At 39.6% G+C, this 13906-nt stretch overlaps 1 protein-coding gene across 1 annotated transcript; it reads right to left on the bottom strand.

Annotated features, from left to right (window-relative positions):
- Positions 1-311: 311 nt before the first annotated feature.
- On the bottom strand, positions 312-1799 carry LOC147854494 (uncharacterized). Its single transcript, XM_087331554.1, has 3 exons — positions 1543-1799; positions 775-1140; positions 312-681 (listed from the first exon to the last, which is right to left on the bottom strand). Exons 1-3 carry the CDS (start codon positions 1775-1777, stop codon positions 434-436), a joined length of 849 nt encoding a protein of 282 aa, XP_087187680.1. The 5' UTR covers positions 1778-1799; the 3' UTR covers positions 312-433.
- Between the last annotated feature and the right edge of the window lie 12107 nt (positions 1800-13906).

The raw sequence follows: 13906 nt of genomic DNA, 5'->3' as shown, positions 1-13906 counted from the left end.
AATTATTTATTATAAGATAAATATTTTTTCAAGGTAAAAAAACTAAGAAAATGGCAAAAAACACATTACCTTCTTAATAACAATATGCTTTTTTTGTAAATTATAGTAACAAATATCCAAAATGTCTAATCTTCAAAAAAATTCTCAATGAGGTGTTACATCAAAACGAACATTCCTAATCTTCATTCAAGGTAATATCATCATCTTCAAAATCATCATCCTCATCTTGTGCATTATCATCAAAATAAGCCATCACATTGGTGAAGCTCTCATTTTCATCAACTTCTTGCGCTTCTTATTCACTTTGCAGCACCAATAACCGTTCTTCATCATTTTCTTTCTCAACCATGTCAATAGTAACCTCAATAGGATTGAAACCTCTTTCTTTAATCTTCTTAAGAATATGAAGATTTGTGTTCAAGAAAACCAATTTCTACACATGATTTGGACTCAATCTATTTCCCCTTTTAGTATGTATTAATGAAAATGTACTCCAATTCCTTTCACAAGACGATGCACTTGTACCTTGAGATAACACTCTAATTGCAAGTTTCATCAAATTGGGAGTGCTTGCTCCAAAAGTTCCCCAACATTTGATTGGTGTGCTTAATCTATTAGAATCCTTTGTAAATGGAACTTGAAACAAATCTACTACTTGTTTTCTATATGCATAAAAATCATCTAACAAAGCATTTTGTTAAACTATATTACTACTAGCATAAAGCATGATTGTTTTCATCCAGCCCATTTGTAGATGATGATCTATTTCTTGACCATTTTCTGTCCATAATGGATGCAAGACATATCCAGTTGCATGCAATGGAGATTCCAACATTGTTAGTCTATGTATGCAACACTCTTTTATCTCATGAAGCTTAATAGGATCAATTTCTTTCATATTGTTTATATCCATCAACGTTTGTTGTTTAAATTGATCAATCAATCCCATTGTAGCACCTTCCCTATCAATCAAACGAAGAAGCTTTAAAATTGGTTTGCACACCTTCACAATCATCTTTACATCTGCCCAAAAGTTAGCATCCAATACAATTGAAACCATCTCCTCTGTTTTCTTTGTTTTAGCATCATTCCAACTACACCATTGTTCACTAACCACCATTCTTCTCAAACCACCATATACTTTATCATCCAACAAATTCAATAACACAATAAAACTGTAAGAAAACCTAGTCGTAAAAGGTTTAAGCAAGTCTTTCCCACTAAACTTGTGAAGCATGACCAAAGCATATTGTTTTCTAGACTAAGTTATGAAACCACTAATCTTCATAGTTGATCGCAAAATGGCATCAATCCAAGCATATTTGGCAATATCCTCCAACAACAAATCAACACAATGGCAAGTGCATCTAGTGTAAATTATAGATGGCCACCCCTTTTCTATCATATGTCCCGCAGCCACACAATTTGCAGTATTATCCATACAAACTAGAACTACATTTGATGGTCCAACTTCAAGAATAGCATCCTTCAAAATTTTAAATATGTATTCCCCTGTCTTGACATGACCACTTGTATCTATTTATTTCAAAAACATTGTGCCATGTAGTGAAGAAGCTAAAACATTAATAATTGGTCTATTTCTAGTGTCTGACCAACCATCACTAACAATAGTGCATCCATATGTCTTCCAACTCTCCTTCAACAATATAAGATCATGCTCAACATTTAAAACTTCTCCACTAAGATATTTCTTACGCAATTGATAAGCAGAAGGTGCCTTAAATGAAGGACCCACTTTTGCAACAACCATAACCATATCATGGAAAAATGAACTTTCCACTTTCCGATGTGCAATATCTTCCACATAAAAAAGTCATGCAACAACCTCTTCTGCCTGTTTCCTCAATGCCAATTCAAAAGACATTGGTAGTGAACCACTTGTCTGTATTTTCTGCTTTTTAGTTGCCATTTTATTCATCGAAATAGAACTAGAAATAGATGCATTTGCATCAGCATTAACAACAATATTACCATTTGCATTTGTTTGTACATCTGAATTCAAGTGATCATTTCCATGAACCATTGCATTTCTTAATTGACTCTTCACAATATCACTTGCTTTTGTGCATTTTTCTACACCTTGTCCTCTTATTCCTAATATATGGGCCCTAATTCGATGAGGGCCACCAACAAAGACATAATTGCAATATTTGCATTTCATCAAATGCATTCCTTTTGCATTCTTTACTTGAATTAGAACATGTTCCCACTCTAGACCCTTTTGTCTACCCATTAGTTCCTAAATTAATGTAAAACGTTGTCGTAGTGTATTTCGTACACTACGTGAAAAAGTAAAAATAATATAACCGATTTAATTACATATAAATAAATAAAATAAGAATATTAAGATATTTATCACCAATAAATAAAATAAGAATATCAAGATATTTATCACGTGCATAGGGCAAGATTTGAACCTTGTACCTCCACGTAGCCAAACCTCAACTTTACCATTATGCTACCTTATCTTTAGTGTGGCATCGGAGAAGACCCACCGAAGTGCAACACAAGCATTCCTAGAGTTCGAGCATCGTTTTGCTCGACTCTCGGAGCGGGAACAACGATTGGTGGGAGAAGATAAAGTCCGAATGTTCGTAAAATCGATCGATCGAAAAGAAAGGATGGACATCGGGATCGAACTCGAAGACGATGAAGGTACGAATGGTCTTACCGAAGATTGGGCCGAAGTCCAAAGGGTATGCCGGAGACATGATGAGAGGAAGATGAGAATCTTGTCAACGACATGGCCGATGAAGGATGGTCGATTGAAGACAAACGATGGAGCCGATATGAAGGCCGAAATACAACATGATGGTCCGACGGAAGAGGGTGTAAAACAAGCTACCCTCTTGTCTTGCGAAAGAACAATGACAAAGGATAAGGCCGATAACCCAAGTGTAGAAGAAGATTTCGGGATACAAGTGTCCGAAACATCGGGTGAAAAAGGGGTAAGCATAATTGATGTTTGCATAATTGATGCAGTGAAAGAGAGCAAGGAGGACTTGATTGAGGAGGTCACCATGAAAGATGACATCGAATCGAAGGTGGCTATGGACGAATCAACGACGGATGGCCATATCGAGACTTCCCCACCACTAATTCTAGAGACTCCGGCGGTTGCGTTCGAAAGGCAACGTGAGACCGAAGAGACGGAAGGTGGCGGAGAGAAAACAAAGGTCGAAGTCGATGCATACAACGGAGAGATAGCCGAGAATATGGCTATGGGTGAAACAATGGAGGGTGATAATACCGAGGATTCCTACCCACTAATTCTAGAGACTTCGGCGGTTGTGTCCGAGAACCAACGTGAGACCGGAGAGACGGGAGGTGGCGGCAAGAAAGGTAAAGTCGGAAGCCAGTTAGGATGGAAGGTGATCCGGACGGGATTCCGATCCGAAAGAAAGCCGAACCGGGTAAAAGAGGATTCGACCGAAAGTCGACCCGAAAGAAAGCCGAACCGAAAGGAAGAGAATTCGGCCGAAAGACGACACAAACGAAAGCCGAACCGGGCGAATGAGGATTCGGCCGAAAGACGACCCGAAAGAAAGCCGACCCGAAAAGGGGTCGACTCGGTCAAAACCGATCGACCGAGTCTGACTTGGCCAAACGCGAATATGGATGGCAGCCGACCTAGCCAAAAGCCGATCGGACGAGACCGATCCGGAAAGAAGCTAATCCGACTCAATCGGAGGTTGGACCGGTCGAGGCTGGTGAAAATGAGGAAAAGAAAGCCAACCGAAACCGAAACCGATAGATCGAAACCGGGCCGGAAGGAGACCGACTCAATCGAAACCGAACAACCGATTCCGATTCGGCCGAATACGAATCCGATCGGAAGCCGATCAAACCGAAAGTTGATCGGACGAGAGCGATCCGGAAAAAAGTCAAGGTTGATGAAGACAAGAAAGAGGCCAGTAAAAGACACTACCACGAATGACAAGGGCCAAGAATATGACGAGAGAGAACAAAGAATATGGTGGATCGGATGGCGACAATGGTTCGGGTGGAAAGAATGGGCCTACTCAAAATGGAGAGACAAAGTTGACATAGAGGGACAAATGGAGGATGAAGGGGAGACAACGAGCATCGGCAACTTCGGCACATACCGGAGGATGTGCGGGTTCGGAGGGGGCGAGTGTCGTAGTGTATTTCGTACACTACGTGAAAAGGTAAAAATAATATAACCGATTTAATTACATATAAATAAATAAAATAAGAATATTAAGATATTTATCACCAATAAATAAAATAAGAATATCAAGATATTTATCACGTGCATAGGGCAAGATTTGAACCTTGTACCTCCACGTAGCCAAACCTCAACTTTACCATTATACTACCTTATCTTTAGTGTTCTATAAATAGATTTAATAACTATACGTGCTTTATTTGCGCCTACCTTTATTAAAAGGTAAATCGTGCATTTTTTAGAGTGCGTGAATATTTTATAGAAAAACGCAAGCAACAAAAAAGTGACTCATGCACATCTAGCGTGCATGAGCACTATATTTAGCAAATAAAAGCAAGGATTAGAAAAGCATCACATGCACATTTAGTGTGCATGAACATATGAGAAAAAGCATGTAGCTATGCTTAGTCTCTCCCATCACTATATAAGGATGGGGAGCACATTGTAGTTTTTGTTGATTATTTTTCTATAATGATCAATCAATTTAAAATATTCGTGGGATTCACGAATTTGCTAAAATAATTCTCTCTTACTACCTAAATATTGACTAAATATACTAAACTCGTGGGATTCACGAGATTCTTATCTTATAACTCTTTATACCTATTCTTTACTAGCCTTATTTGTATTTTTCTTTCTCCTAGTCCAAAACCTCGGCGGTTCCTACCCGACTCACGCAACGATCCGGAGCCGAAGGGCTCGACAACGTAAATATCAAAATCTATTTATTGTAAATTTTGTGCATATAAATTTTGTACGACATAGCTTAGTATGTGTGTATAGAAATTAAAGGAATTACTTCAAAATGATAGAAATTAAAGAAACTATAGTAAAATTATAGAAATTTTAGAGCAATTACAAAAAAATACAAAAATAACAAAGAAATGACAAAGAAATTACAGAAATAACAAAGAAATTATAGAAAAATTACTAAAATTACAAAACAATTACAAAAATTACAAAAAAATTACAAAAATTTCTATATTACATATCACATACTCCATAGTACATACTACATACTATGACCTAAAGTTTAAAGAACTTTAAACCTTATTACTAACCTTAAACATACCTGAATGTGAGAGGAGGGAAACTTGCTATGCAAAAATTAATGGTCGGGAGAAGATGTGTAGTCACTGACTCACTAGTGTGGCAGCATTATGCAGGCTCAAGGCTCAAGCAACATATCATTCAACGCTAGATGGGAGAGGAGAGGAGACCGTAGTGTTGATGTGCAAAGGAAAAGGGGAAAAAAGAGGGGGGAAACCTTTTTAAAAAAAGGTAAAAAAAATAAAACACACGAATGTTTGAATAATATTTGTGTTTGTTTTCCAACGTAGGAAAACGAATGATATGGCAGACGAACACGAATTTTACGTACTATCATGAACACTTTAGTTAGAAGAAAAAACATAATGTTTATAGTTAGAAAAAACATGGATTGCTATGTGCTAAGTTATTCTTAGCCTCTCCCATCACTATATAAGGATGGGAGTAAAATGTAATTGGGGGGATTTTGGTGGTAAATATTGATTAATCTAATACACTATACTTGTGGGATTCATGATTTTCTTATCTCTCTCTTTCAATCTATTCACAATCTTATGTGCTTTAAATTCTTCCTTCTCCTAGTCCAAAACCTCGGCGGTTTCCACCCAACTCACGCAACGATCTAGCACCAAAAGGCACGACAACACCTCTCCTTTTCACAAAGGCGTTCGAACATTTGTGTCTTGTGTGTAAGCCTACTTCTCGTGTGTTCGTTCGTCTTGTGACTTGGGGTTGATTTGGGCTTACCCATGCATCTCTCCTTTTCACAAAGGCGTTCAAACATGTGTGCCTTGTGTGTAAGCCTTCCACTCGTGTGTTCGTTCGTCTTGTGACTTTCGGGCTCGTCCATGCACTTCTCCTTTTCACAAAGGCATTCGAACATTCATGCCTTTTGTTTAACCCTTCCTCTCGTGTGTTCACTTATCTTGTGACTTGGATTCCTTCCAATCTAGAACCCCAGCAATTTTGCCTCACGATCCACACTCATTGGTGGATTTTTTTCGACAATGTCCTTCAATTACAGTTATAGATTTTAGACAAGGGAGCTTATACATTAGAATTTTTTGTGTTGTGGCAAAATTCCGATACATGAAACATGAGTTGGCTCCTAATCCAAGAGTGCAGATGTAAGAACTCGATGACATCTTGATGTGCTGAGTTGAACTTGTGTCACCAAAACATTAATGATTCGGTTCAACAAAATGGAACTTGTGCTCGAAACAAATGAATCTACATGCTTTGGTTGATCCAACCAAATGGCTCCAATTTTGGTTGGACTTACTCATTTAATGGATCATCCAATTGGCTTAAAACATCAAAAAATTTGGACTAAGGGCCACTCACGAGAGTTCTTGGTTTATTGACTTTAGCTAAGAGGTTGAACCTTGTTGTTGGAAACATAACACAACTACTTCAAGTTGTTGGACACATTTAGAGAGTTCCTCATGTTGTTGAGCCTTTTCGACACTCACTTGTTGCTAGTTGCCAATACACTATATTCTTGTTCCAATACGACAAATTTTTTCATTAGGTGGTGAAGCTCTAATAGAGTGCACATATACTCTTCTTTACAAGTGGTCTCCATTGTGATATCAAGATTTGGCTAGATACTTGGGAAAAAATGGTGTATTCTGGTTCAAACTGTCATGACCAAAGCTTTGAAGACAATGTCAATTTCGAAGAAAATAAGGTAACAACAAAACAAGAAGGTAATAACAGAACAAGAAGACAATAATTTGTATTATCCGGAGACCAAGATGACAAGGGTGTTGAAGACTGGTGTTGAACCGAAATGGTTCAACATTAAGCAGATCTTCCACTTATATAACATACATGGCATCACGCATGATCGTCACTTGGTAATCATCCACATAGTGCCTAATAAGCATAAACAATTATTATAATACTTAATTGAGGTAGGATGATGCGATGGTTAGAGTTTAGGATCTTTGTTTGAAGGTTTTAGGTTCAAAGCTAATCTTGATGTTGACAATTTATGACATTCTCTCCCAATTTTACTATTAGAAGACGATAAGGTTTCTTTCTTTCTTTCTTTTTCTCTGTCTGTCTCACTCCCCTCTTTCATAACACAAAAGCACCTTAATCTCTTACTTAATTAAGATCTCTCTCTCTCTCTCTCTCTCTCTCTCTCTCTCTCTCTCTCTCTCTTCGTAAATAAAGGCTTTCTTTACGAAAGAAAAAACACCACCATGACTAACTTACTACAAAGTATAGAACCCTTCTATCTAGGGATCTAAAGACTACTATGACTCCAAACTCAATGCCACCCTACACACCAATTCAAATGGTGAATATGATGATGTGACCTTGCAGAGTTCTCTCTCTTCATGCTTGAGATTTCGTGACTTCTCTAGCACTGTCAATTGCCACAAAAGAAGTCCTTTTAACTTTAGAACATATTTTTTAACCCCAACTTGCAAATCAAAAGTGAAGGCATTCCGCATATTCCAATTGAACCATAGCCCCCAAGCTCAAGAAATCAAAAATAATTTGGAAATGAGGCATCGGTTCATTGTTCTCCATATGTGCAAAAACCCAATTGAAGGAAGATATACTTACTCCAATTAGAGACATCCACACTAAACTGATACACCTCCAAACCATCCTTGCCATCAGGCATGAAAGAAATCAATGCCTACTAAATGCACTTTTCCCTTTTCTTTTCCATAATAACATTCGCATTGAGTGTGACACCATTTCAAGAGCTTTATTCGACCATGGTACCAAAGGAAGATAATAAGACACCTGGATAGAGACCATAATCGATTGGACCACCTTAAGTCATTCATGATGTTAAGAAACAAGCTCAACAAAAGCAATGTGATGCTTATTGGTAACTGAGATCTTTCGTATATGTTTTACCTATATGTCTAATAGCTACTATTAGACATATAGGTAAAACAGTTATTTAGCTACTCACAGCTATTTAGCTAAATATGTAAGTCACTATATACTTAGGTAAAAAGTGAGAGTGAGTAGAGAAGTAAGTAGACAGACGAGAGAGGTTTTTCTGTGTAATGAAACTAAAAGTTTTTGGGCTACTACAGAGGTGAGTCTCCTTTCCCCCTTCCTTCTCTCTTGAAACCTAAACAATCTTGCACATGATGTGTCCGTTGTTGCACTAAGAAGAGTCGTAGCACCTTCTTAACATGGTATCATAGCACAGTTTTTCTTAAAAGAGAATAGTACAGATCTGAGAAAAATTCTCTGTTCGCTGATCTAAATCAAAGAGTTGTTTATTGAGCGTAATTGTAGCTAAAACCCACAATTGAAAGAGAGATGGCTGCTGAAAATGGAAGCCAAATAGTCATAGAAAAACTGGATAAAAACATTTTCCCTGTGTGGAAATTTAGAATGACAAATTTCCTTATGGGAAAAGGGTATTGGGAGTACATTGAAGGAGACCTAGAAGAGGCTCCAGAGATCCCTGAAGAAAACGCAACTACTGCACAAATCAAAGCATTTAAAGAGTGGAATCAGGGGGCAAGAACAGTGTTGCATTGGCTATCATTTAGCATCTTAGATTCGATGCTTGGACATATACAAGATGCTCTACTCCCAAAGGATGCTTGGGACAGTTTGGTGAAACTGTTTGCCGTAAATATAAAGGCAAGAAAACTTCAGTTGAAAACTGAACTAAATACATTGGAAAAAGGTAAAATATTAGTTAATGACTCATGCTCTGAAAATAAAGATCATATGTGAGTCACTTGCTTCTATTAATGTGAAGGTAGAAGATGATAATAAAGTAGAAGTATGCTTAAGGGGCTTCGGACCTCAATATAAAAGCTTCAAAACATCCATTCTCACAAGGGATACCATCCCAAGTTTTGTAGATTGGTTTCAATGCTAGTAGTGGAAGAAAGAAATTTTATTGAAGACACAAACAAGGGAAACTCTGAAATTGAGGGGCAAGCTCTCTACAATAGTGCTAGAAGAGGCCGATGAAGAGGGCGTGGCAGATTTGGTTCAACTAGAACTAATAATAATTATCAAGGAAGAGGACAACAAGCTATAAGTGGAAGAAATAACATGAGAGGCAAGGGGGCAATCGAGGTAGAGGTAAGCAAACTTATTTGAGTAATGATGGTTGTTGGTATTGTGGAAAACCAAGCCATACACAGGTTGAATGCTATAAAAAGCAAAATGATGCAAAAAGAAGGAAGAGACAACAAAATAATTATGCTTGAACTAGTGAAAACTGTGACAAAGAGAGTGCTTTTGTGATGCAACATGAAACAACAACGATGGCTGAAATTTCACCGAAATGTAATGAAGATTATATGTGGTATGTAGATTTTAGGGCATCTAATCATATGACGTGACATGCAAATTGGTTTGAAAGTTTAAGAGAACCAGAGATTCCTGGTTATGCACAAACAGGTGACAACAATAATACAATCGAACATGTAGGATATATTTCATTGTGGGAATAAAGAGGAAAAACAAAGTATATGTTGAATGTTATGTATGTTCCAAATCTTGCAAAAAATCTTATTTCTGTTGGAAAGTTACTAGAGCAAGGAATGCAAGTAAAGTTTAAGAAAAGTGGGTGCTTTATAGAGAAACATGGAAAGCTAATTGCAAAAGGAAAACGCCAAGGAAGAATGTTTGTTTTAGATGTGGATATGCCTACAATGACTATAGCCATCTTTGCAGGAGGATTGAATGTAATCTTAGATGTAGAAATGTGGCATAAACGAATCGGACATATAAGTATGCAAACTTTGCAAAATATGTCGAGAAAAAATGTAGTCTGGACTACCAAAGTTGAAAGACTGTGAGATGAGCAAAATATGTGAAGCATGTCAATATGGAAAGCAAAATAGGTTGCCTTTCCCTCATGAAAGACATATAAGCAAAAAACTGTTGGATTTGGTACATACAGATGTATGGGGACCTACAAAAAATGCATCAATTGGTGGTTGCAGGTTTTATGTAACATTCATAGATGATTGCTCAAGGAAAACATGGGTTTAATTCATGAAAGAGAAGACTGAAGTATTTGAGTGTTTTCATAAGTTCAAATGCATGGTAGAAAACATGTCAGAACTAGAACAAAATGTTTAAGGTATGATGGAGGAGGAGAATACTTCTCCAATGAATTCGTTGATTTTCTATGCAATCAAGGAATAAGGAGACAATTCACTTGTGGATATACTCCACATCAAAATGGAGTGGTTGAGAGAAAAAACAGAACATTGGTAAACATAGCAAGAGCTTTGATGACAAAAAAAAACTCATTGTATTACTAGGCTGAAGCTGTAAATATAACAAACTGTATTCTAAATAGATGCATAACATCTGGAGTACATGTAGTAACTCCTGAAGAATGTTTCTATGGCAGGAAACCTAGTCGAGAACACTTAAAAGTGTTTGGATGTCTTGCTTATGTTCATGTACCTGTTGAAGTAAGAAGTAAGCTTGATCCAAAAGCTTAAAAATGTGTTTTTGTGGGATATTTAGAGGAGCAAAAAGGGTTTAGATGTTATAACCCTTTGATAAAAAAGATTGTAGTAAGCCATGATGTGATATTTGATGAGTTGGGTAGTTGGTACAGCCCAAAACAGAATGCAGAAACTGATGAAGACAATGAAAATGAAGGCAGAAATAAATCTGAAAAATGAAAGCGATTGCCATGGAAATGGAAATAAGGTTGGACAACTAAGTCCAACATCGATAGGATGTACTGGACCATCAAAAAACTTTGGTAGTGAATCAGAATCTAATGCTAGGAGTGGGGAAAATGTAAGACAAAAAATATGATGATAAAAAGGGAAAACAGAATCTAATGCCAAAATAGGAAATGTGCCATAGACTCGAACCTCTAACCTATAACACATCCAACACTTAGTATTAGATAAATCATTTGGAAACCCTTAAGTTATATATAAAGTATATGGTTAATATTGTATAGTCTAGCATATAGAATATTCTAGTGTTTAGTATATTCTAGAAATGTTCTATGGTATATTCTAGACGAGTATATTCTAAAGATATTTCTCGAGTATGTTCTAGAGATATTTCTCAGGTATATTCTAGAGATATTCAATCTCAAAACTTGTATAAATATGTGTATTCACCTAGATTACAATCAAGGTGAACAACACCAGTTACAGAGTCTTTCAATTAATCAACTTATCCCTTTGATTATCTTCTACTCTCTTGTGTATAACTTCTACTCGTGACAGTTTGTTCACCTTCCCATCCTCGTAGCTCTCCTTCTCATTAGTCGTAGCCATGTTTGACCCAGCCTGTGACTTAAGCCAGATAATGACAGCCTTACAACAACTCTAGCTTGAAAATGAAGCCCTTCGGAATTCGTTACAAGAACTTCAAGTCAGTGCCTCCCTATCCTCACAACCCATAGAGCCTAATGTCCCACCACAACCTAGCCCAGAGCCCAATCTTCTACCAACATTAGATCTAGCTTCTTCTCATTTTCTTGAACCTAAGATTAGCCTCCCAAAAAAATTTGATGGAATAAGATAACATTTCCGGGGGTTCATTGTTAGGAAATCGACCCTTCGATTCACCTTCACCACTCGGCCACAACCGAGTAAGCGCGAATCAATGCAGCAGAAAATAGGAACCACAGAGAGAAACACACGAATACACAGGGATTAACGTGGAAAACCCTAGACGGGAAAAACCACGGGAGTACAAGACTCCAAACCAACACTACACAAAGAGAAGTATACAATGGCGAGCTGCAAGGCGACGACCTTGAGCTCGCTGTCCTCGCCACAGGCGGCGGAAATACACAGAGGCGTCGTCCTCTTCCTCTCTCGCGCTCTATCTCTCTCTCTCTCTCTCTCTCACGGCTGCTCCCTCTTCACTCCTCTTGAGTGGAAAAACAGAAAAATGAGTAGCAACAATAAAACAGTTTGCCCTAAGTCATATTTATACATATATGACTTTGGGGCTATTTACAACTATAGCCTCAGGGGCCCATAGCAAACATATTCACGGATATGTCCCTGCATCCGGATCGCTCTCCGGGTACATTCGTCATCCGGCTCCGAAGCCGGGGTCTTCATCATCCGGTTCCGAAACCGAAACCGGGCTCGTCGGCATTCATCTCCGACATCCGACCATTCCATCCGAAGGGACCGTAATCCCATCAAACTCCCCCTTCACTTCGGCATGGGATGTCTTTCCAATCCGATCCTCTTCCGGCATGCTTCCAGCTTGTCGGGTGTGAGCACCTTGGTCAGCATATCCGACCCGTTCTCGTCCGTGTGGATCTTTGTCAGCACGAACTCCTTGTCTTCTATCCTTTCCCGGATCCAGTGATATCTTCGCTGGATGTGCTTCGTCCGGGAGTGATAGGCCGCGTTCTTCGCAAGGTGGATTGCACTCTGACTGTCGCAGTAGAGTCGGTACTCCTCCTGCCGGATACCGAGCTCTCTAATGAAGTCCTTCATCCATATTATTTCCTTTCCGGCTTCAATAGTTGCCATGTACTCCGCCTCCGTGGTTAACAACGCAACCGTCTTCTGCAGCCTCGACTGCCACGAAACGGCTCCCCCTGCATACGTCATCACATACCCTGATGTGGACCGGCTGGTATCTGCGTCAGCCGACATATCCGAATCGGTGAAGCCGTCGAGTTCGGGCTTACCGGATCCGAATCGGAGGCACACGTTTGTCGTGCCCTTCAGGTATCGGAGTATCCACTTGGCCGCGTTCCAATGCTCTTTGCCGGGATTGCTCATGTACCGGCTCACCACTCCGACTGCATATCCGATGTCCGGTCGGGTACACACCATTGCGTACATCAAGCTCCCGACGGCAGAGGCATATGGTACTTTCATCATGTCCTCCTTCTCAGCCTTTGTCTTGGGACTTTGCTTGCTGGACAGCTTGCAGTTTGCCGGGAGGGTCGATCCGACCGGTCTTGCTTCCGACATGTTGAACCGGTGAAGCACCTTCGTCACGTACTTCTCCTGTGACAGCCACAACTGCTTCTTCTTCCGGTCCCGGATGATGTGCATCCCTAGTATTTGCCTCGCCGGACCCAGGTCCTTCATTGAGAAGGTTCGGTGAAGAGCCTTCTTCAGCATCCGTATCTTGACCTGGTCCCGTCCGACGATCAACATGTCGTCCACGTACAGGAGGAGTATTAGAAAGTCTCCTCCTTCGAACTTCTTCACAAACACGCAGTGGTCGGACTACGTTTTGAGGTACCCTTCGTCGGTCATGAAGGAGTCGAACTTCCGGTACCATTGCCGGGGAGCCTGCTTCAGTCCGTAAAGGCTCTTCTTCAACCGGCATACCAGGTGCTCCTTCCCTTTCTTCTCGAATCCTTCCGGTTGCTGCATGTAGATCTCTTCATCGAGGTCACCGTGAAGGAATGCCGTCTTCACGTCCATCTGTTCTACCTCGAGGTCCATGCTTGCCGCTATGCTCAGCACCGTCCGGATGGAGGTCATCTTCACTACCGGGGCAAATATCTCGTCGAAGTCGACGCCCTTCTTCTGCTGAAACCCCTTCACCACGATCCTGGCTTTGTATCTCGGGGGGTTTCCGGCATCTCCCGGTTTCAGCTTGAACACCCACTTGTTTCGAAGTGCCCGCTTTCCTTTCGGCAACTCCACAAGTTCATATGTGTGGTTCTCATGC

Source organism: Azolla caroliniana, unplaced genomic scaffold (genome assembly GCF_043228905.1).
Source record: "Azolla caroliniana isolate FFs.n. ecotype wild unplaced genomic scaffold, voAzoCaro1.0.p SCAF_15, whole genome shotgun sequence".
NCBI lineage: Eukaryota > Viridiplantae > Streptophyta > Polypodiopsida > Salviniales > Salviniaceae > Azolla > Azolla caroliniana.
This window is presented reverse-complemented; position numbering and strand designations above follow the sequence as displayed.

Excerpts from the sequence above, each read along its gene's own strand:
- LOC147854494 (XM_087331554.1), bottom strand. The coding sequence starts at position 1,777 with ATGGTTATGGTTGTTGCAAAAGTGGGTCCTTCATTTAAGGCACCTTCT. Across the intron at positions 1,141-1,542 it reads TGGCACAATGTTTTTGAAAT|TATATGGTGGTTTGAGAAGA; the intron begins AAATAGATACAA and ends TGGATGATAAAG. Across the intron at positions 682-774 it reads TCCATTATGGACAGAAAATG|ATGATTTTTATGCATATAGA; the intron begins GTCAAGAAATAG and ends ATGCTTTGTTAG.